The following is a 23,814-nucleotide window of genomic DNA, read 5'->3' on the forward strand; positions in this document are numbered from 1 at the left end:
CTTCCTTACACGAGGCATGGAGCAGACTGACCTTTAACAGAATAAGGAGGCTGACATGAGGAGGGGAGTCCTGGCTGTCATACAGTCACATGGAGGTTGAACTCGGTATTGACCTTAAATCGTGTAAAACACGCAAAATGACCTTGAAAACCTATCATTGCAAAAATACAGGTGGTGCTTAATTAAGTCATCTGTGTATACATTGTCATCATTTACTTTCAATGTTCCATATTTCTATAGTGCATCATTGTTCTAGGTTTGGGTGGTGCACGCCATCCATCCACCCTGTCGATATACAGATGTATAAAGTGTACATTGAATGGAAGAGCCTCAAGTCTCTTCTAACATTCCCTGGTCAGGGCATTGGTCAGTCATAAAGTGCCATTACCTGTTCAAATTTAATCTGTCCAGCAATTGTACGTTCTAAACACTCGAAATAACAAGTACTTTGAAAAAAGCTAAATAGTTTAATATGTTCAAAAAGATTAAGAAAAAAGTAGCCTTATACCTATGAACAGACGTAAGCCTTAAATAGTCTCAAAAATAAAAATATATGTTCTAGTGTATCATATATTTTCCATTTGGTCATCAAAGATCCTTCACCTCGCTGCACTGCCGTACGTGCTATGTTATCCTGAAGGCATTGGTTCAATAATCCTAACACGTCAACGGACTGAAAGAAAACCTAAATACACAGACTCATATTGCTCGATTTGCTTTAGTGAAAAGAGGTCCAAGTTAACGTAAGAACCCTAGCTGTCCAAAATTAAACCACACACTCGGCTACATCATAAAAAAGAAGAGTAAACATGTTCTGAAGAGTAAACAAGCGAAATACACAACACTGTGTTTCCATATTCCATCTGGTCTGGTAATTCAAAGCACATTAAAGAAAAGTGTATTCCAAATTAATCCAAAAGATTTTGGAAAGATGTTTTCAGGGTATGGGAAGTCATTCTTGCAAATTATGAATCAAGTATAGTGTCAGAAACAAAATCAAAAGTCAAACTGGAATAACTCTAACATAACTATTGATGACAAACCGATGGTTTATGAAAACTGGTAAAAGAAAGGTGTAGTTTTTGACAACGATATTATACATGAAGATGTGAGGTTATTAACATTCGAAGAATAAAAAACTTATTTTCTAACTCTTGAAGGAATCAAAGCAGTAATAAGGTCATACGCACACAAACAAAAACACAAACAAAGCCTTTGTAATAGCAGCTGTAAATTCCCATCTTTCTCATTTATTAACAATCAATAAATATTTCTCCGGGAAATAAAGATTTATATAATACTCTTTTGAATTCATTCTTCACCAGGCTACCATGCTATTCAAAATGGGAACGTATTTTAGACAGATGTTTCACTGACAAAGGATTGATGGTTTATAATACTATTCTTAGCAAATGTATTAAATGTACTGAACTAAGGTGGTTACAATATAGGATTATAACCAACATTTTACCAACAAAATCTTTCTTTATAAAGTAAAATACGAAGAATCACCACTTTGTTATTTTATTGGTCACCTCTTTTTGAAATGTGAGGATGTAAAGAAACTATGGGATGAAGTAACAAAATGGCCTCATACTGTTCATATTTTTCGTTTGAAAATATTTTGTTCGGAATTAACGATGAAAATAATAATAACATATATGTAATCCTCCTCCTAGTCAAACAATATATATTCAAATGTCCTATTGGAAACTATGCTACTCATATCAACTTTGTTGAAAAAAGAAGTTATTAAGCATTATGATGTTAACAGATGTCTTCATTATCAAATGTTACTGAACAAATGCTGTTTTTTGTCTTGTGGTTTTATTTTATTCAGGTCAACGTTACACTTGTTGTCTGGTGAGATTTATGTTTACTCATAATACTGTTTACGTATTATTTAACTCAACTGATTCATAATGTACTGTTTGCTGTCTGTTTGTGTGGTATTATAATGTATGCCTGTAAATGAAAACATCGAAAATATACACTGTTTTTCTAAAATATGTGTCTATACCATACATCGTTGCGAGTACTATGACTTAATGCATTAAACTTCCTTGTTGAGTATTCGTTTCAAAAGCAACAGCAAATACTGAATTTCAATGAAGACACGTGAATCATAATTAGATACATTCAGTATGATGAATACCATTTCAAACTGTGGAATATTACCGTATCTCAAGCCGCTACAAAATGTTAAAAACAAAAATATATGATATAATAACTAGTCTTGATTGACCTTGAAACTCTGAGTGCGTTGAATGTTACCTCCACAGACATCGATAGCACTTATCATAACATAAATATATTCAGCTTGTCTCGAGTTCAGCTGAATGACAATTTCTTCCTTCTTTGTCAACATTCTGTCCACAATATCAGCTCCTCCAAGCAATGTTCCTATGTGAACTTCATAGTCGAGGTCATTCCAAGCAGACATAAACATGTTCCTCCACGACACCGTCAGCTCTCCGTTGCTTTGTCTCAACGATATGTGTCCCGAATCTGTAACAGCATATCGATAACGGGCAATATAGAAGCAAAGTTCATCCGACCTATAAGAATGTTTTCATTCGGAACAATGTGAGGACTCAGGGAAGTCGTCCCTGATTTTACAATCAAACCAATTAAATTCGATTTTTGATCAAATGTATTTCAGGACATTAGATATTCCTGTGCAATGTCCTGATATCATTTAATCATTGCCACTTTTTTGTTTTATAAAGATTCTCAGTATCAAGTAATCCATATGCAGTTCCCTAGGTAATCAAAATAATGCCACCTTCAAAAGAGTACATTGTGCTAAAAGACTATAATGGGCGCATATCCATAAAATAATACTAACATCCCCAAAGGTAAGTATATCTTACTTGACCTTATTACGTATAGGATAACAAGCTGATCATAAATAAATTGTGCAAAATTTTATGTCCGAACAATAACACAACGTTGATTGTGTAACATTAGTACTTACCAGATACATCAGGTGATTCATTGGGAACTGTAAAGTAGGAAGTAGTTTTCTCTCCAGTCGTACCAAAGATGTCTACAGGAACTACACAGACGTTGTATGACGAGCCAGTCTCCAAGTTCACATCGGACAATGTCGCATATGTATACTGCAAGTGGTTTGGAATATCACTCCGGTAGGGACGTCTGTCACCTACGATTTCAACCTACAAAACAAAAACAAGTATATACAGACATATGCCACCAAATGTTCTGTTGATACACCTACACGGACTGGAATGTTCTCAATATGCATCGTAAAATTTCGCTACCAGGTCACGCTGAACAATTTGTGCCAAGATTAGTGTAGATCTTACACATGTCTACAGACTGTGAGTACAGAGACCTACCACTGTGGACCTCAGCTGTCGGTCGGCCTGGCTCCAGTGGAGCCTGACTGTGTTCTGGTCCTGATGACACATCCCTCTGTCAGAGTAGATGGATTCAGTCTGGGTCCCACTCAAGACACTTAATTCTTCTAGTGATATCTTGCTCTTTTCTCTGACAATTTCAACCCCGTCCGTCGTCGCAGCCACCACTAAGCCTGCCTTGTTGAAACATCGTACTGTTGTGTAAACTGTTATTGACGAGGTGTTGAATGCATCACTAATGTCCATCATAGTTGTCGACTGTCCTGAGGCAACTGCGCGGAACGTCATGATGTCGTCGCTTCGTCTGCGTCTTCCTGTTTGAGGAACAAAAGAACATCAAGATGAAACGTGTATATCACAGGTTGCTACCGTACATCACTCATAATATCGGCAAGTGCATTTACGTACCAATAGCCCAGTCACAGTGATCGACACCAGACTCTCCATCCGTCACTTTCCAGTTGACGCTAACCACACTTGATGTTTGATGATCTTCATCTGAGCCTAAACACAAAGAAATGACATATATCAACACTTTAGAAAGCGACAATCTAAACTTAAAAACCTTCCGAAATAATGCAAGTAATAGTGTGTATCTATACAAATATATCGCTCGTCGTTATTCAGGTATGCTTAACAATAGCACCTCACCATCCACAACTCTCCAAGGTGCGGCAATCGCAAGCCTGTTCCGCTTCCATTCTTTGCTTTTGTGCTCATTACGCTACAGTGAACTATTATATTTTCATTTTTTTCTAATTAGCTTATCAGTTCTATACTGTGTGTCTGAATCTTATTGAAAATGTTACTTGTTGAAAATGATTAATAACTTTGATCACCACGTCACTCGCTAGCAGGATTACCTACTGCTCTTTAGATATATCTCTTGTATGTATAGTCATGTATGCCTCCTTACTAAGAGTACATGTGGCTGACACCTTTAAGTAGCTTGTTTCATCCCTTCACTTCAGTCTGTTTACTGGACACAGTCGATTTAATTAGCTGTTTGTGTGTCTTGCTAATGGTATTAATTAGCTGTCTTTTTACAGTTGCTCAGTTCAGATATTCGTTCACTGCCTATCAGCTCTCAATGCTCTTCGCTAGTATTGGGTTCAGTCACTTTAGATTGTCTCTCGTTAACTATTTCCAGCAAGTATCAACAAAGAAACTGAATATGTACTGTAATATGTTGCCTGTTGTTTATGTTACTATTTCATTTACAACCTGGTCTCATATGTTGATGACATGTTTCGCCCTATGGCTAGTTTTGTGTCGCTACTTCCCATAAGTATTCTAAGGCACATGAACGAGCATTGCAACCTATGACCTTTCTGTGACCGTCATCAATTGTCTTGGAGTATTGACCTTGCAAATACTTCCTGGGCCAAAATGTGATGGTAAGGAAGTGACACAGTTGGGACATCACCGAATGTGTAGTAAAGCGACATTGTTTTCACGTGTTTTGGAGCATTTACCTGGCCCATCACTGATATGACTGAATAATGGCGGAGTCAGATCTACAACGATGGGTTGTGCACGGGAAACAGTGGTCAGTCCAGCAGCATTCATGGCCATGACAGTGATGTAAAGACTGGAGTTGTGGGTCAGCTTCAGACCTGAAATATCCCCCTGAACTTTCCTGCCTACATCTGTGTACTCCTGGATTTGACTGCCACCTGGGACTCTGCCTGTAATAAGGTGAAGTTTGTTGCCACTTTGTATCTATCAGAAGGTGAGGTATGAATCGTCCAGTAGCCATTTCTTTGAATTTAAATACAATTAATGAATGTATTCTTCATGAATGCATCACAGCGAATTCTGTCACACTACAAACATATTTAGCTTCTTCAACATGACATTGTACACGAATTAGACACATTTGTATTTAGCATTATACTAACCTAGGTCTCTCGTTGACTCATTTTGATGTAAGCGGAGAGACTTACCAATCGCCCATTTGTACTGTGTAATTGGAGACTGTAGGTCCTCAAAGTGCCAGGAGGCATGTAGAGATGACCAGTGAGACAGGAACATAGAGTGGACCACCAGATGCTCCTCAGTGTCCACACTGTCCGGACCAGCAACATAGTCCACGGTCTGGACACTTACATGGTCCAGTACAAACTCCATCATCCTTGACGATGACGTTATCTTCAGCACTATACTGGTATCTACAGCTGTGAACCTGTATGTGTGTTTGTTCCAGAGGACGACTGAGTGATCTCCAACACTGCAGGTGCCTCTACAGAGGTTAGGGTCAAGGGTAAAGCTGAAGACTTCACTTCCTATTGTAACTATTGCATCAACTGATCTGTGGGTGTCCGAAACAGTCTCCGGATATCCAGCATGCAGAGTCAGCTTGTACTGCCTCCCAACCTCAAGACCTGAGATCGTTTGTTGGATGCTTCCACTTACGGACACAAACTTATGTCCATCTTTAGCTAAAGGTGAATCCGGCGCCTGAACCTTGATACACGACGCTGTGTCAGTTTCCCATGATGTTGGTATGACGAGGTTGCATTGCGTGGTACTACCAGTTAAATTGTCTACCTCAAAAGATGGGTTCATCACCAGATTGTTTCCAAGATATGCTACATCCTTAGGTTCAGGGGGTGATGTGTCGATGACAACTCCATCAGATACAGCTACGTCAGAGGCATGGCCAACCGCGTCTACAGCATACACTTTGTTCCATATGGTACCTGTAAACATAGTCGGTACATTGGATGTTAGGAAATATATCACTATATCCGGGCTCAAGATTCTAGATGCAACATATCATATACTTACCAGCAGACAACGGAGTTGGAAGCGATATACTGAAGGATGTGTGCAGTCCAGTATCCAACCAGTCCATCACACTGCAATCTGATGTGTCGTTGATTGTCCCCACACACCAGAAATACTTGACGATCGCGGAGTCTGTGTCAGAGAAGCCGTACCAGGAGGCAGATACTTCAGATGGAGAACTCTGGTAGTCCTGGTCGTGGATGTCTGCAGAGTTTAAACATACAGTCTTGCAGTGTTCCCACAAGCTAGAAATATGTGGATATATAATGCGTCATTAATGCTGAAAATACCCACTGTTTTCATTTCTGTATTGAGCATTGTCTTAACAAACAGTTATATTTTCAGTATCGTACCTGCTCCATCCTTCGTTCTGCCTGCCACTGGGGGTATGACGTCCACCTGTACTCCATCAGAGTAGGCCCAGCTGACCAGACCAGCCTTGTTATAAGCCAGGACACTGCAGTAGTAGACTGTGTTTGGACGTAAACTCAGACCTGCCCCCGTATAGCTGGTGGAGGTCAGGTCCCCTGATTCGTGGATACTGTGACCTGAGAACATCAAATCGCAGATCCATAGTAGTAAATATATTAGGAAAGTGGATACTGATAAAACAGGCACATTACATCCAGTCAGTAAAATAGATTTGGAGATATTGAATGGTGTTTAATAAACTAGTAAGCAATTATCCATTTTATCATGTTACTTGTAAAAAATCGATTTAGGTCGAGACATGCCATGGACTTAAACAACCAATTGTGACCGAGCTTATTTATGTTGTACAACCAAATAGCAAATTGATGTGGACATGATCCGATCCTGGTTCCACGGGGTTAAGGATCGCCTTAGTCAAAGTCAATAGATAATTATGTCAAAGGAAACTATGTTAAAGTTATCCTAGATATGTGTAAAACTATGAAATCCTGTTTATCTACTAATGGTAACATATGGTCATTCTTTAACTGCAGAAACAGTACTAGGAAGAGAACCTACTTGCTTTGTATTTATGTGACCCTGAGCAGTATCTCTTTACTAAATTAGTAAATATAAATTTGAAATGTATCAGTGATCAAATGGAGTATGATTTACATAAATGTTTCATTTGAAACACTCTCATTCGATTAGATTACTTCAATGCGCTATGGGGATGGCTTGATGACATCCATGGATCATGCGAGCTCAAATCTCCCGTACATAATGCGATGAACAAAGATCAGTAAAACTAATACCTCCTGTGTGTGTGCTGATGTAGACCCTGTATCGGTGGATGCTGCTTATACCAGGCAGGAAATGTCCAGACCACGTGACGACAAGTGTGTTGTTCTGTGTCTGGAAGTCTGTGTCTTTGGAGTCACTGATGTTTAGGACTTCCTTCACCTGTTTTTTTTATATTTGTGTCTGTCAGTCATGTATAGATGATACAAATCAAAACAGCAACGACAGGAGTAAATTCTAACATCCGGCGACCCTGATTCATTCGGGTATAAGGGGAAAGTAGTGCTGACAATTGTATGTATTTAATTAGAAATCCGTGACTATGAAAGTGTTCAAGTTTCTTATGGGAAACAGTGTGTACCACAGAATGCACTTACAGTTCTTCCTGACTTTCTTGTTACCGTGGGTGGTGATGTAACGAAAGTGACACCATTTGACTTGAAGATGCTGTAATTTCTGTTATTATACCAAGCTTTCACGAAGAAGGAGTATTGTATTCCAGGTCTCAGAAAGCTACCTGAAACAAAGAAATAGCATGTATTAAGACAGCCCCATCCCAATCATCACTGAACCCTTCTCCGGAATGTAATACGAAACATTTTGACTTCTCAAAATAGGTCACGGCTGGCCCTTTCATATATATATATATATATTGTTGAATGTAGCCTCTTTGTAAATGTTACATGCGTCTTGGCATAAAATATGAAAACTATGTCTTTATGAAAAGCGATGAGGTACTTCAAATACCTCAGAAAGAAAGAAAGTTAAATGGAATTTCTTTTAATGACATCACTGCCTATGTGAAAACATACACGACAGTCTAGGCTACATCACGTATAAAGACATTGACTGAAACGTCTCTGATATATATCTCTAGGCAACCATTCACAGCGGCAGCAAGATTTAAGGCACGAAATGCATTGATATTATTTTACAACTGGATCATATTAGGAAGAATATAAATGAACAGTTTCAAATAGATGAAAAAACCCTTTTGATAACAGAGGAGAAACATAATTTACATTGACCTTTGTCCAAGGACAAAATCGCTGATGTTTGTTGACCTGCATCAAACCATACTCTTTGGGAAGATTTCTTGAACACTCCATCCGGTAAATCCATTTCACTAACTCCTACACTGTATTCGTAGCTGCAACACAACACATATGACCATAGGTATGAGAAAGTTTATAGTGAAAAGATTTTCTATTCATGCACTTCGCTAAATTGCCCTGGAGAGTTCATTGTCTTATCTGTTCTTCTCGTGAGTCTTATGCCCAATATTGTACTCAACAAGAATCAAAGTATATCATCCCGTTGTTGTATTTGGCTGTGACATCAGTGAATGGTACTGAAATAGGGAAAGGTAAGGTAATTATATGGATGAATATTTAACAGCGACATTCCAGTGCAGATTTCAGAAAGAAAATACAGAAACTCTGCCTGATGTTTTAAACGCTAACGAAACTATTTATTCAGTTGACACCAGAAATATATTAGCACCATCCTTTATTCATAACACACTGGATTGCCAACAGAGATCATATTTCAAAATATACCAAAAGCGTTTGTTTTTTCCTATGTCTTTCGGGTGTTTTAAACTTGATAAAACAACATTATTTCCTCTATTAAAACCTATATAAGTCATATAAGGTTATAATGTGAATACAGCCGTTTCAGGTACCCACTATCATATGATAGTGATACATATGAGCAGCAAATCTTTCGATAAGTAAACACGAGCATATCTAGACTGGCCGATACGACATCGTCCCATAATGACCTCCCTAAACCCCTACCAATGAAATGTCAGCCACAAAATCAGGAAACGCCTGCCAGTGTAAGCATACAAATGTATAAGTTTACAAACATTATTTAAAACACAACCAAAGACACGCTTATGACGGGGAAACATCAATACTCCTCACATCCTGAATTAATAACCCTGAGTATCAAAACTTCAGCTTTATCAGACCACATCCTCGACGACTAAACAATCAGAAAAATGCAAGAAGTAGTGCACATCAAAAGATATTTTGTCAACTGTCAGCAATTCTCTTACATGCCTCCAGCGTTCCATTACTCTTCAAGGATTCCAATCAGTTCTAATCTTTTTCTGTCTTTTTGGTTTATACTTCAGGCTTCTTCTGTTAGGACATTTGCCAACATAAGATCGTATTGTGTAATTAACATGTTACTCCACTCTCCTGTAACCAAACCCTCATCCAAACACTTCTGTACTGCCTTGTATATATGCCATATATTGCTTGATAACACTTAAAACCCACAGTGAACTGTAGAATAAAGACGTTGTTTATAAACATAAATTATCCTTCTCGAATACTCAAATTACTAAACGCATGTCAAATAAGATTTTTTTGGCACTGCATATTGCGATCCTCACATTCGCATTCCCTAGCCTTTTATTGGTGTCATTGTCCTCACTGCCCGGTAAACGGTACATAGAGTTATCTGAGGACATACACTCGAGCACCGTTGTGTCGAACTCTGTTAACTCGATATAGTGGTTGTCTCGAATAAACATCTCGGCAACATCCTTCATAATTTATCATAATTCAAGCTCTTTTAACTCGATACGGATGTCTCGATATTTCGGATATCTGTATGTATATATACCGTGTTACTTGTAGTCCTGGCGTTATGACAGACCAGTTGGCAGCCATGAAAGTGTTGAAAGGAGACATGTCAACTTCTGCTGGAAACAAGAGGTTGATGGTGTCGACGACTGTGACAGTGTTGGTCCCTGTGACAGAATTACATTTTACCAGTTTGTTAACAGACACACAGGGAAAAAGCCGTCACGTGTTCAGACAATAACAAACTATGTGGGCATGAGTGTCACATTCTCTGATTTGCCGCAATTCGTTTTGCCTCCCGGGGCTATGATAAAACCCATATTTACGGAATAGAGTGAGTATGTGAGTGAGTTTAGTTTTACGCCGCTTTCAGAAATATTCCAGCAATATCACGGCGGGGGACACCGGGAATGAATGGGTTTCACACCATTTGAGGAAACGAACCCGGATCTTCAGAGTGACGAGCGAACGCTTTAGCAGCTAGACTACCCCACTGCCCCTTTCGGAATATAATAGATCCCTACCGCCCTATGCGGTCATGAGAGGCGACGTGTTGGATCTGGAAAACAGGAATAGTTTTGGTGTAACAAAACTGCGCGAAACAAGGTATGAAAACTATGTTACGTTTGTCATAAACAAACAAGTATATTGTCTATCATATACTTTTAGGACACTCGTCACTAGGAACTTTCATTCCATTACCATGGCAACGTGGTATACTGTAAACGTAGTATAAACCTGTCATCATTCAGTCTAGCCACGCTCGCCCTGAGTTGTTACCATAACACATCACGTTTGAAGACAGAAATCTACAGGAATCTTAAAATGACGACTGATAGTAGCATAAAGAATCAAACTTAACTGTCGCTGTAATGGATTTCCCAAAACATAATTAAATAATGAGCCAAATCCCATCGCCGAATTAGCGAAACCAGCAATGTGTGTTGTGGCCGCCATGGAAATTGGTCACATGACAGATGGTTTGATACAAAACAGATTACCATGAAACGACTCGGAAAGAAATAATACAGCAGTATTTTATTTATTCATTTAGATACAAACGTATCATCATGAAGCGAATAGTCACTAACACTCAATCATCTCATTCACAACAACCCGGCTTGTTTGAAATCACAAAGAGCTTCATATACAGTATAAGTTAATTAGTCAGGTCGTCAGAATTCGGAACATAATACTGATGTGTTTTTCATCTCTTCCGGGAGTAAACGGGTTACTGTGTACTAGTATATCGCACATATTGTGATTTCCTGTGAGTAAGTAATAAACGCTGCCTGACAGGTTAAGCCACTCTGTTTGTTTTCACTGCTATTAGTGGCGGCCAAAGAGACAGCTGGCAGTTCGGGCAATTACTGATTGCGCGAATAATTGACCGCGCGATGTAGTCTAAACTGTCAATTCCCCGAAAATTGCACCACGCGAAAATAAGTACGTTTACAGTAACTGAAATATTTACATGAAGGAATACAATTGAAGATCCTCCTGTTATTGTACTTCCTGCTCTGTTAACTGGTTGTGAGTTTATGTACTGGACATAAACATAAATGCAAGAAACAAGGGAGATATGTTTAGCTACTAAAATGACTGAAATGTGATAGCAGGTCCTAATACTTGTTCTGTTTCTCTTTTCTCCACAAACCTGTTTTGTCTTGTGTACATGCTTTACTGGCAGAACAGGTACCGCCCTGCACAGCACAGACACAGTGTCCCGCACAGTTGTAGGCCTGGCACCTCCTCACCAGCCACAGTGTAGAATCTACCTCCCGGACCAGTTCAGCGTGGTAGGCATCACTCTGTAGGCCAACCTGCGAGTCAGAACGAACGTTCTATTGACTGATCATCAATGTCAGCGACAGACGATTCCAGGTATAAAGATAGAAAAGGAGACATTCATTCATAATATCTACCGGTATACACACGTACCCCATTCACTGCCCATATAGCTACAAACACAGTCCCATTATGTGGCAGAGTCTTGGTGGGCACACTGAAGGTCTGGAGAACTCCCTCGTCACCCTTGTCAACTCCGGCTGCCTCGTGGGAGACCTCCATTAGTCCACTGCCCTGTTATAAATTTGTGATTAATGTCAAGACAATTTCTGTACGCGTTATTATTTCATATTAAAAAGTGTGACTATTGGCAAGACGATTGGTTGACACGTTATTATTGCAAACCTTTTAGTGCAAACCTTGACTTTGTGGCCTATAATGATAAAAACACGACATGCACGTGTGAAAATCAAATTCATGAGGTCATTAGCCGCATATTTGCTTTAACTGGACACGCACATTGAATGTGAGGTGGAAAAACAATTTTATCTTTTCATTTTAACTTCTGTTTGGAAATGCCACGCCTTTCAAATCAAGAACGCCAACGTGTTATAGGGAGACTTGATGCTAGTCAGTCTGGGGTCGTTGTTGCAAGAGCCTTTGACTGCTCACGACAAACAATTTTAAATTTTAGGTTGAGATTGATCAAACCGGAGCTGTTTCCGACCGACCGAGGCCGGGAGAGCCACGTGTGTCACCCCGGAGAGATCAAGCAATACGATTTCGCCATCTTTGGAACAAATTTGTCACTGCAACTTCCACAAGTAGTGAGATGTTTCCTGGAGGGATAGCTGCACAAACTATCAGAAATCGCTTGCACGCCCCGAATACGCCATAATGGACCAATTTTAAAGGTTCAATCAAAGACAGTGGAATTCGGTTGACTTCAGCGATGGATCTCGTTTCACATTGATATTTGCCGACGGCAGGGGCCGAATGTACCGCGGGCGAGGTGATTGTCACACTCAAGTCTGCGTCCGTGAAGAGGACAGATTTGGTGGCGGAAGCGTAAGGGGTATGGAATAGTTTTGCGCACACGGACGTTCTCCCATTGTTGTCGTTTGAGGTAACTTTAATGCTGCCCAGTACAGGAAATAGATTTTGCAACCTGTCATGCTTCCATCTATGCAGAGACATGTCACAACAAGACGACGCTAGACCGCATTCGGCAATTCTTGGACAGAATTTTCTACGAAATGACGGTATTCAAGTATTTGATTGGCCGTCGCGTAGCCACGACCTCAATCTGGGACGAACTGGGTCGACGTGCTCGTCAGCATGTCAATCCACCACTGACGTTGCAAGATGGTCTACGTATACTTGTAAAAAAAAAAATGGCCACATCTTCCTCTCGGTGTGTTTACTAACGTTCTAAGATCCATAAGAAGATGCTGTGTGGCTATAAGAGACACCAATGGAAGCCACAGCACTTACAGAAGATCTACATCGAACTGCACTCTGTGAACTTCATTTTGGAGGGTACCTTGACATAATGAACATTATCGTTCTTATTTAAAGTGTTTAGGTAAGACTTGTTTATGTTCATGTCAAGATGCTCTGTGCACAGCATACAACTAAAATTGTTGTCCGGGACCTAATACTATAACCTAGTCTACTGACAAAAGGCCAGACGATCTCTCTACCCGTTATAATTTTATATTATAAATATGTGACTTCTCAGTTGTCTTTTGTGATGCAGTATCACAAGGTTATTCACTTACTTTATTGTACTCAGTTCCGAATTCTCGAGACCACACGGTTATAAGATAATGATGTATTCCTGAATGTAGGTCAGAGAAGCCAAGCCACGCTAGGTTCAGATGTGTACTGTTCAAAGTCATCCATCCAGTTTGATGTCGTGGAAGTTTCACTGCGTGGTCCGTTTCTATGGCGAAGGATCCTGCAGAGGAACAACAGCAGTGTCATGGTCTCTTTTCACAAATTCATTCGATCGAAACAATCACCAAATTTCATTGTGCACAGCGACAGATTACCTGTTTTGGGTTTAGAGCTGTCAACCAAAATATCCCCGGTAGCTGCTGATGTACAGAGGCCCGCCATGTTGCAAGCTGTGACCTTCACCTTGTATTTACTTCCATCATGCAAGTCCAGATTTGTGTATGTGTATTCTCGAATAAAACCTGGAACCTCGGGACAAGTTGTGGATTTGGTTAAACATTGTGAAAACAATACACTGATTGTTTTTTTAATTGGCCCAGAACCCGAGTATGAAAAAATAACCAAAAAATCCTGAAGACGAGTGACACATAACGAAAGACGTTGCTGTGGAGCCATCTATGATTCCTCGCATGTCAAAAGACTGATCTTGTTTATTCAACTGGGAATGTCGCTATTAATCAAAACTTTATTTCCGTACAAAGGCCATCGGGCCAATATACATATAATGTCATTATAATACAATTTGCATATATGTATACACGCCCATCTGCATACATGTATACAGGTAATCAGAACATACGATACAGGTTAATATGGATAAAGTAGAAAAAGATATGATATGATAATACAAAAGTATAATATGGTATTTAATATTATCATTCTTGTAATAGCTCACATCTTCGTTCATAAGAATGCATTATATATAGGCTGAGCATTTTCAACTATGTACGTTATTTGTCATACGTAGTTTCTTAAAGTTATTCTTATTCGTTTTGAAATCACTTGGTACATATTAACGATTAGGTCATCATATCTTTGAAAAATGAAAGTAAAATGGTATTCGTCTTCTAGGACAGGAAGGACATGTTCTCAAAGTTTTACACCATCGCCCTTCATTAAATTTTAACCTTAGTAATCCTGCTCTAAATCTAACTAAACATTTACGTAATTTATAATCTGCAATTTCAAAAAGGTATTTTTCAGGGTTTAATACGCTTTTGAATTCTCTTTACAAAACATAACGTGTGATATTGTTAATATCGGATCTCTAATTTCGTATAAAAACATCCACTAAACGCGTTTGAAAGATTCCGATAAAACTTACAAGATTCCCAACAGTTTGTGATAACCAAACAAATCCAAAGCCATAAGAAAAGAGCAAATTGCGATTTTTTTAAGATCATGTCTCATAGCCAAGGTTATCGAGATTAAGTAACATTTCAGAAGCTTTCTTTGGTATGCGATCTTTGTGCATTGTTATTATTTTAATCCAGTAGTTAAGACAACGAACAGCTGCATTTACAAAAATAGGGAAACGGCCACATTCACCATACACAATAGCGTTAGGTATCTGAGGTCCAACGTTTAGGTATAATTTGCAAGCCGAAAGAAGTATTTTCTCAATACATTCATATTTTTATATCCCAACATTTCTGAAGCATATAATAGGATAGATTGTATTTGACTATCAAATATTTTGAAAAAGATATCCTGTGATAACGAACCGATTTTTCTGAGGTTGCCATTTAATTCCATTAATGCTTTCTTTACCACGCAAGCAGAGATCGGATAACGATTTGCCCAGGCTAACATTACACGTGAATAGAAAACTGAGATATTTATAGCTATTGACTATCTTTAAGTTATTACCTTGAAAGTACCATGCATCAGTACTTTTAAGTCTACCTCCCCTCCTGAATACAACAATATTAGATTTATAAAGGCTAACGTTTAAATCCCACTTAGCTGAACACAATGCTAAAATATGTAATTGATTTTGAAAACCACATTTAGAATCTGAAGCTAAAATAACATCATCAGCGAAAAGTAGCATCAAAATGTCTATCATATCGGGAAATAACTGGATGCCATGTTTTCCATTTTGTGAAATTTCAATAGAAAGTTCATTTATGAACAGAGAAAAGAGTATTGGACTCAGCATACAACCTTGTTTTAGACCAAAAGGACAGTTAAAGTAGTCTGTTAAATCTAATTACATCGCACCCATGATTTAACGGAAGAGTAAATACCTTTTAGCGCTAGCATCATTTTCCCACCCAAACCGTAGCTTGATAACAAGCTCCATAATTTAAATCTGTCTATTAAATCAAAAGCATTTTCTAAAATCTATGCAAGATTTTCTCTTTTTACATAAGCATTTTTCAATAAGTGCATTCTACATGAAAATGTGATCTATGGTAGAATAACCTCCTCTAAAACCCGCTTGAGTTTCTATCTTATTCATGAAAATTGCCCATTGTTTTAAACGAGTGTTTAATATGCTGGTATATAATTTGTTTAAAATACTTAACAATGAAATGCCCCTATGGTTATCTGGGTTGTGGATATCACCCTTCTTGTGTGATGGAATAATTATTGCTTTACTCAAAACATCTGGAAAGCTCCCGCTCTCAAATAGTTTATTAAATAAAACGAGAAGAAATGGCATAACGACCTTTTTCGATGATTTAATCATTTCTGCTAGTATATTGTCGACCACAGGCGATTTACCAATTTTAACCGTATAATAGCATCGAAAATTTCTTTTTCTTTTCAATTGGAGAATCCAAATCCAACTACTGGTAGATACCATAATGTCAGCGCATGGTACGCTTCATTTAAATTGGCCAAATATCTGCTTTGTTGTGTCAAATGCACATGACTATCAATTAAACATATATATTACATAGAGCTCAGAAACTGTGAGTTGTGTATGAGTTGTATTTATTAGAATCTGTAAAACATTGTTTATCAGAGTACTTTCACACTATTCATGCGTAAGTAAGTCAAGAATTGCAGTCGCATCGACAATCAAACGGCCTTTTAACTCATAAAACACTCAATCATATACATACCTTTCAACAAAGGATAGTAAAACAGCTGCAATTACTGGTAATGAACATGGTATTATCGCCAGGTATAATTTGACAAAAATGATTCAAGTAGATTCACTGTACCTTAAGATTAGAACTATCTATCTCTCCAAACAGGTGAGATGATAAGGAGAGGTACTGGAGTTCTATGGAGGACTCAACGTCTTGGAACTCCCAGTGTAGGCTCAGAGCTGTCCGACTGACTGTAGTGTTGGCAACAACAGAAGAAATCCCGTCTCTCGCCGTCGGTGAGGTCACAACAACAGGTCCGCTGTTGTCTATCGTAATTCCATTGGATGTCGTTTCCGAATGCAATCCTGTAGCGCGGATTTCAAAATCAGTGACATGTTAAAAGTAATAAATATGTATAGATATATCGAGAGAATAAATAGGTGCTTGTATCGAAATACACAGAAGAGATCTGATAAGAACAATAGGTATCGTACCTCCTTTGTTGAACGCTCGGACAGTACTGTACATCATCTGCCCAACTGGCAGCTGTTGGTCACGTGGGAAGATGTGGAAGATGACCTCCTCCAGGGCTGCATTCCTGGTTGCGAGAATCTCATCACCTCCTGGTGTTGTTCCTACACGCCATTCATAGTGGTCTAAACCAGATTCAGGGTCGTGGAAGCCCCGCCATTTGCATCCCATAAATGTCCTGAAACAAGGGTTTAGGCAGGTAAAGTGGTTGAAAAACAATAAAGTTCACACAACATTTCCCTAATCAACATTACATTGTTCATGTATAACTGGAACATTAACCTCGTCGCCTGGAACTGTATGTCCACGTCGCCTGTGCCATCCTGCACTGTTCCTGGGACTGGTGGGGAGCTGTCCAGGATCACACCGTCGGAGGTGGAGGAGCTGCTGCAGAGGCCTGCTGTGCTACAGGCTGTCACTGTGGTGAAGTACTTCACTCCAGGGGAGAGCAGGATGTGCTGGAGGCTGATGTCTGAAACATTTCACTGACTGACTGAGTTTGGTTTTACGCCGCTTTTATTATTATTTTAATATTCCAGCAACATCACGGCGAGGGACACCAGAAATGGGCTTCACACATTGTACCCATGTGAGGATTCGAACCCGGGTCTTCGGCGTAAGGAGCCAACGCTTTAACCACTATGCTACCCCACCGCCCCTGAAACATTTCATATTTTATACATGGTATTTAATATGAATGAAGTATTATATCCTAAACAGTGGTTGTATCATGCAACATACCCCCCTTCTCATCTACATCTATATGTGCTAAGAGAAGTTCTATTCGTCAATATTTCTAAAGGAATATGCCCTGATATCTGAAAAAAACTGTACTTTTTTGTGTTTCCAAACTCTATCTCTTCCAGTTTGTCGTCACATCCTGCACAGGTCCCGACCTTGACCTTGTACATGGCGATATTTGAATGAGGATCGTCGAAGCCTTCCCAGTAGGCTGCCATCTCTGAGGCACTGGTGATATAGTCCTTGTCTTTGTCATCATTTGAGGCAGCTGACTGTACTCCGTCATAGACGTGGCCAGTAGATGGAGGCGTGGTGTCCACTGTCAGAAGTCGTGATGAAGAGAGAGTGTACAGACCTGCACCGTTGAACGCCTGGGCGAAAATCACAGCGAAAATTATACGCATCCCGTTCCTGATGTCACATTGAGTTTCACAGCAGTCATTACACCTTACAACGCTTACTTAAACTCAATATGGTATTTGCTTTGCTGCTTGCTTTATCAAAATACATGTGTTGCACTCTCTACTACATATACCTTCAGAGAAAAATAATATGAATGTCCATCCACAACATTGTTCAGTGTGTCAAAGTCCAAGCAATCCTGGTCAGTGATCACGTTCTCTGACACGTCAGCGTACGCAGGTCTGGTACCCATGGAAACCATGTATTCCTTTAGTCCGCTTTCCTCGTCTAAGAACACGTTGGTCCAGCTAAAAACACACATCATATATCAAGGTTTTTTGCAACCATCGGTAAATGAAATAAGTAAGTTGTCGGGAGTACGTCCAATATACAGTACAAATATAACATTGTATAGTAGCACACACCTGCATGTCAAACATAGCACATATGGTTAATATTTGTTCCCTTCTAATCAGTGTATGTTTTAGTTGGACACACCCGTGAATGTCCGGGTTGGAATGTGCCTTCAGCAACCTATGCTTGTCGTAAGAGGGGACTAATGGGATCGGGTGGTCAGGCTCGCTGACGTGGTTGACACATGACATCGCTTCCAAATTGCGCAGATCGATGCTCATGCTGTTGATCACTGGATTGTCTGGTCCAGACTCGATTATTTACAGACCGCCGCTGGAATATTCCTGTGTGCGGCGTCAAACTAAACTCACTCACTCACTATAGTTGGACACAATCTGGAAAAATGACAGGATTATACTTCTGACCATGAACTTCTAGACATCATGTCCAATATTACCAGACATGCACCACACGTGATGTGATGTAGCGTCCCTCTAGCTGTACGAGCTGGCCAGTCAATACTGGAGCTGTGGAGTCCACAAGGAAACCTTTTGACACAGCCGCTGTTGTCATGTTGACAAAATCCGTAGCTGAAATGAGAATACCAATGTGCTGTGGACAACTATGATATCTATTGGGGAAACCTTAAATGTTAAATGTGCATAGGAATTCATGTGTCAGAAATGTTGGAAACATCAGCAAAACTAGTTTCTATTATCTAATGTCAACCATGTATATCAACTACCAAATTATAGTGGATACTAGAAATCGTATCTATTTGTGCGTGAGCAGGTCAGATCTACTGTGCTCTTCTAATGGTTGGTGGCAATCGGTTTGTCACGCAGTAGGTCGTTACTGAGGCTACGGGTTAAATTCGATATTTGCAATTTGTAGCCAATGTCACAAATATCGGGTAAATTCGTCTCTGTTGGTACGAAATGGATGCATTTGGGCAGCCTGGTCACAATCCGGGCACGGAGATCATGTGCATTATCCTCGCCATCTTAAAAGATGAACCGTGTCCCAACACGTAGTGCAAATAGCACCACGAGAGGTGCAATGGTGTTGTCCTGTAATTCTCCCATGTACAATATAGGGACCAAGTTTGGCCAAACATTATGACACTGCCCCATACCATTGTAGAGCACTCAAAACGGTCTTGGCGTTCGACGTTAACCCCCTATAAACGCTGATAAGGACTCAAAACTCGATTCTTTGGTCCTGAAGTCGAGAATACTTCTCGTTCCGCCGATATAAATTGCTTACTGGGCATTAGTCTATGTTCCTTTAGTTTCACCTCAAAACATAATATACCCTACCATTTTGGCAATGTGTATAAACTGTCGGACCACAAAAAAAGATGCACTTGAAAATTGGTTGGTCGGTTGGTTTGTTGTTGAACGCCGCACTCAGCAATATTTCAGCTACATGGCGACGGTCTGTAAACAATAATGGCGGTGGTCTGCCAACCAAATCCGTAAACCACCCGATGATGGCCTCTTACGACAAGCATGGTTACTGAAGATCAGTTCCACGATCTTCACGGTTTGAAAATCAGTAAAATTACTAGGTTCAACAAAGTCGCCGAAACTCAGGTCAAAACACAGCTACTATACCTGTATCGAATACATCACAGAATAGCTTTAATCTTCCTTGTTTTTTATTGAGCCACAAGAATTTGATGAACTCTTTCCTCTGCTCGATAGTTTGTACGCTTTAGATTGTAATTTAATGTGCATTTAGTAGTACCTTTCACTGAGACATAGTATGTATTTCCACTATGTAGATGAAGACTGTGGAGTGTGTAATGGTCGACAGATCCAACGTTAGTGAACTTGACCACATCTTGTCCACCAGGGACAGATCCTAGAGAAGAAACATTTAATGTTAATAAGCTTACAGTCATTCACTGAAATATATTTTTAAAGATCAAAACATTCAGGTGTGCATTCACCAAGACGAACAATGTTCAGAGTATTAATGGAATAATATTTCAGCTAAAGTTCGCTATATGATGTCTCATACCCAGAGCAACCTCATAATGTGAGATTCCAAGCTGATGGGGCGTATGTCCCTCTTCTTCGACATCAGTGAAGTCTGTCCATTTCATGGCAACATATGTTTTGCTAATCTGAAAGTCGGAGAATCCATGTGAGCAGGTTTGTTGGAGAGCATACATAAATAGAATGAACCAAACAGATCTGTCAAAATGCACTGTGGTATATGCTCTGTTGTCGGATCTAATACCTATGTTACAAGTACCTGAAAATATCCGTCTGTTAGTCCGTCGACGTTCACTGTCCCCGGTGTTGGTGGCGTGAGGTCAACTGTGATGCCGTTACTACAAGCGTTCACTTCAGTCAGGTTGGACGTCCACTTCTCGAACGGCATTTCCTTCTCATCAGCGTGGATGCACACATAAAATCTCCTGCCATGCTGTAGGTATTCCTCTTGGGTGAATTCTACGTTGAGGAACTCGTGAACTGGTAAATACGAATTGATAACAAATCAGTTTTATGCAGTTACCTTTAAATACAAGAGACTTCATCAGTTTCATTGTTATCAGTATCACCTGTGTTTCCACACTTGATGACATCCGGCATGCTACAGGGGTCAGTGACGGTCATCAGAGTCTCTTTCTTGTAGTGAGATTAGGGGTCCAACTGGTCACCTGCCACCACTGCCCACGTGTAGTTCCTGTGACGTAGCGTCGGCCAAACAGCAGACAGGATGTTCTTGTAGGGAGTGTAGTCAACATCATCGTGTTCCCAGTGACTGTTCTGATCTAAACTGATGCTATATCCAAGATGAAGTTCTTTCGCTGAGCCTGAAATCACAACGGCTTGCATCAATTGCATGTGTTCCAGTGTCCTTGAAATATACAAACTTTACAAATGGAAATGTGCGGTACTATAATATTATTACAAATACCTTTATCAGTTATGACACTACTTTCCACTCATGCGAACATCTTCGTGTTTACGTTCTCGTCTGCAGTATTTACTCACCAACAGCATCTACCACGACTGCAGGCACAACGTTACGTGGGTCATAGGCATTACAGTCTTTGACATCTGCTGAAGTTGTTGAATACATGCCAACTACATTGTAACCCCTGACCGTCAGTCTTCTGCACTTGGTAAAGTCGAGCTGCTTCGGAAGAGTTATCTGAAAACGTGTCTAGAAACACAAAACCGCCATTAATATTTCACAAATGAAACACAAACTATGGCTCCTATGGTAATTCGGTTCAATGTAAAACAGACTGTATGTCAAATAAATTAAGCAAAGACCATATTGTTCACGCTCACCTCGTCTTTGATACTGACAATACTGCCAGCATCTACCTCCTGCCAGTTGATCAACATCTTGCTTTTGTGACTGTTATCTGTGAGACCCCATTTATATCTGGTCATGACGTCATAGGCTTCTGACAGAATCGGTATGTCAGGATCACGGAAACGGAACAATGTCACCTGGATCTATAGAAAAGATTAAATGATACACACTTTAAAGTGCTCTAATTTCTAGCACCAATGTTACTGGCCCATGTAACGTTATTGATGTAAAGACTTTCGACTGACCCCTGACAGATACTGTTGACGAGATCCTTCAGATAAGTACTCCCAACACAATGTTTACGTTACTCTATGTCCACATAATTGTTAAGTTACAATCCAACTTTTGCGATATACGACATAAACTTTACGTGTTTTCAAATTTGGAGGATTTCTTCCTGAATATAGATTCCCGAACATTTCCTTTCGTTCAATGAAACCTTGGTAACTGGGGAGCCTATGCATGAAAGTTTCAGACATACCTTAATATTATCAGAAATGTACAGCTATGAGGATGTGTTTTTGTTAAACATAATGTCACAATTAATAACTTTCAGATATTATGGTTCAACAAAGCTGAGGAGTCACCTCCCCTGTGTTTTTTTGGCTTCCGGTCTTCAGTAGGATGCAGTTAGCTGTGTGGTGATCGTAGTGTGGCATGTTCTTTGCTAAAATTCTCTAGAACTGTATAATAGGTATAAAAGGGATTGTTGTGAAGGTGTATGAGGGGGGCGACTTTGGGTTTACGCCAACATTGGCGTTTCAAGGGGACATTGAATTTTCAACAGCTGTCAGTAATCTTCAATCAGTACATCTGTTTACTGTAAATATCAAGACTTTAGTGAGTTAATATTTTAGATTGGTGAATCCATTGTATCATATCGGGAATCTGTCATTCACTGTAACATTGTGTATTTTGTTTATTGAATATATAATTGAACATTATAGACATGTTTGTGTTTTATTTTGCTGGTTTAAAGGGGACTCACAAGTCTCTAGAAACCGTAACAGTACCCTTTACCTGAGCCTGTCCCCCGCCAGATTCCTGGTATGTTAATGTCATGCTTCCAGCTGCTGGAGGATGGGGTATGACAGTCACACCGTCACTGTTGATAGGCTTCGTACAGACTCTACCAGCACAGAACTTGACTGCAGCCCTGAAGGTTCGTCCTGGTTCTAAAGCTAAGTTACCAACTATGAACCTCTCAGTCGACCCAAGGGGCTCGAAATCTCTCCAAGTGTCCCAGACATCTGCTCAAGGCCAATACAATAATCAAAGTTGATTACTCAGGTTTGAAAAAAATAAAAGTTTTGTATTTATATTGTAAACCATGAAAGAGTAACTTTAATGTCTGTGAAGCAATTAAACAGGTTGGAACCCTTTGTTTAATGTGGCCTAAAGGCGCGAATCGCCTTGGCCGTTCATGGAGCATACACATTTTCTATGACATATTCTACATCTCCCACATTCAAAAAGCGACATTTAACCTTGAAAAGTGATAGCCTGTGTTTCCATTTGTGTTTTCATGACTGGTAAAACCTCCAGCTCCCTTCATTCCATTTTAAACACTAAGTGCATCTTTTGCTGGTCTACCTGCAAAGGGAGATCGTATTTGTAACCCCCAGTGTACATCCTGGTAGTTCAGGCTACTACTGACGCTCCTATTCCAGTGGGCAGCATATGCTGAGGTAGAGATTTGGAATCTCAGGTCACGGGCACAATCCTGGAATTGATTAGATGTGAGTCATTGTTATCATCTCTGCATCTGCAACTATTAACAGTGAATGTACTATGTAACACGTGTACTACATATCAGTGTGTCCTATTCACACATACCTCGATGTCCGTTCTATTTAAGTCAGCATCCTGTCCTGTAAATAGAACAGGAAAACG

The 23,814-nt window shown here is 39.7% G+C and overlaps 3 protein-coding genes across 3 annotated transcripts; all 3 read right to left on the reverse strand.

Annotated features, from left to right (window-relative positions):
- Nucleotides 1–453: 453 nt before the first annotated feature.
- On the reverse strand, nucleotides 454–17,492 carry LOC124266445. The gene is made up of 19 exons (XM_046701237.1): nucleotides 17,368–17,492; nucleotides 17,049–17,263; nucleotides 16,687–16,919; nucleotides 13,825–13,978; nucleotides 13,552–13,730; nucleotides 11,924–12,064; nucleotides 11,640–11,805; nucleotides 10,023–10,149; nucleotides 8,414–8,535; nucleotides 7,763–7,902; nucleotides 7,400–7,547; nucleotides 6,527–6,721; nucleotides 6,174–6,377; nucleotides 5,330–6,085; nucleotides 4,859–5,071; nucleotides 3,792–3,887; nucleotides 3,363–3,697; nucleotides 2,978–3,179; nucleotides 454–2,508 (listed from the first exon to the last, which is right to left on the reverse strand). The coding sequence occupies exons 2-19, from the start codon at nucleotides 17,254–17,256 to the stop codon at nucleotides 2,231–2,233; spliced, it is 3,897 nt and encodes a 1,298-aa protein (XP_046557193.1). The 5' UTR covers nucleotides 17,257–17,263; nucleotides 17,368–17,492; the 3' UTR covers nucleotides 454–2,230.
- LOC124266446 lies at nucleotides 17,491–21,260 on the reverse strand. Its single transcript, XM_046701238.1, has 8 exons — nucleotides 21,155–21,260; nucleotides 20,845–21,057; nucleotides 20,608–20,713; nucleotides 20,332–20,448; nucleotides 19,040–19,172; nucleotides 18,362–18,536; nucleotides 17,920–18,197; nucleotides 17,491–17,557 (listed from the first exon to the last, which is right to left on the reverse strand). Exons 1-8 carry the CDS (start codon nucleotides 21,176–21,178, stop codon nucleotides 17,491–17,493), a joined length of 1,113 nt encoding a protein of 370 aa, XP_046557194.1. The 5' UTR covers nucleotides 21,179–21,260.
- A 147-nt stretch (nucleotides 21,261–21,407) lies between these two features.
- LOC124266447 lies at nucleotides 21,408–23,793 on the reverse strand. The gene is made up of 5 exons (XM_046701239.1): nucleotides 23,758–23,793; nucleotides 22,942–23,644; nucleotides 21,894–22,064; nucleotides 21,591–21,762; nucleotides 21,408–21,453 (listed from the first exon to the last, which is right to left on the reverse strand). Exons 2-5 carry the CDS (start codon nucleotides 22,981–22,983, stop codon nucleotides 21,431–21,433), a joined length of 408 nt encoding a protein of 135 aa, XP_046557195.1. The 5' UTR covers nucleotides 22,984–23,644; nucleotides 23,758–23,793; the 3' UTR covers nucleotides 21,408–21,430.
- Nucleotides 23,794–23,814: the final 21 nt, after the last annotated feature.

This window comes from Haliotis rubra, unplaced genomic scaffold (assembly GCF_003918875.1).
Source record: "Haliotis rubra isolate DU_JTF1 unplaced genomic scaffold, ASM391887v1 Scf1257, whole genome shotgun sequence".
Classification (NCBI taxonomy): domain Eukaryota; kingdom Metazoa; phylum Mollusca; class Gastropoda; order Lepetellida; family Haliotidae; genus Haliotis; species Haliotis rubra.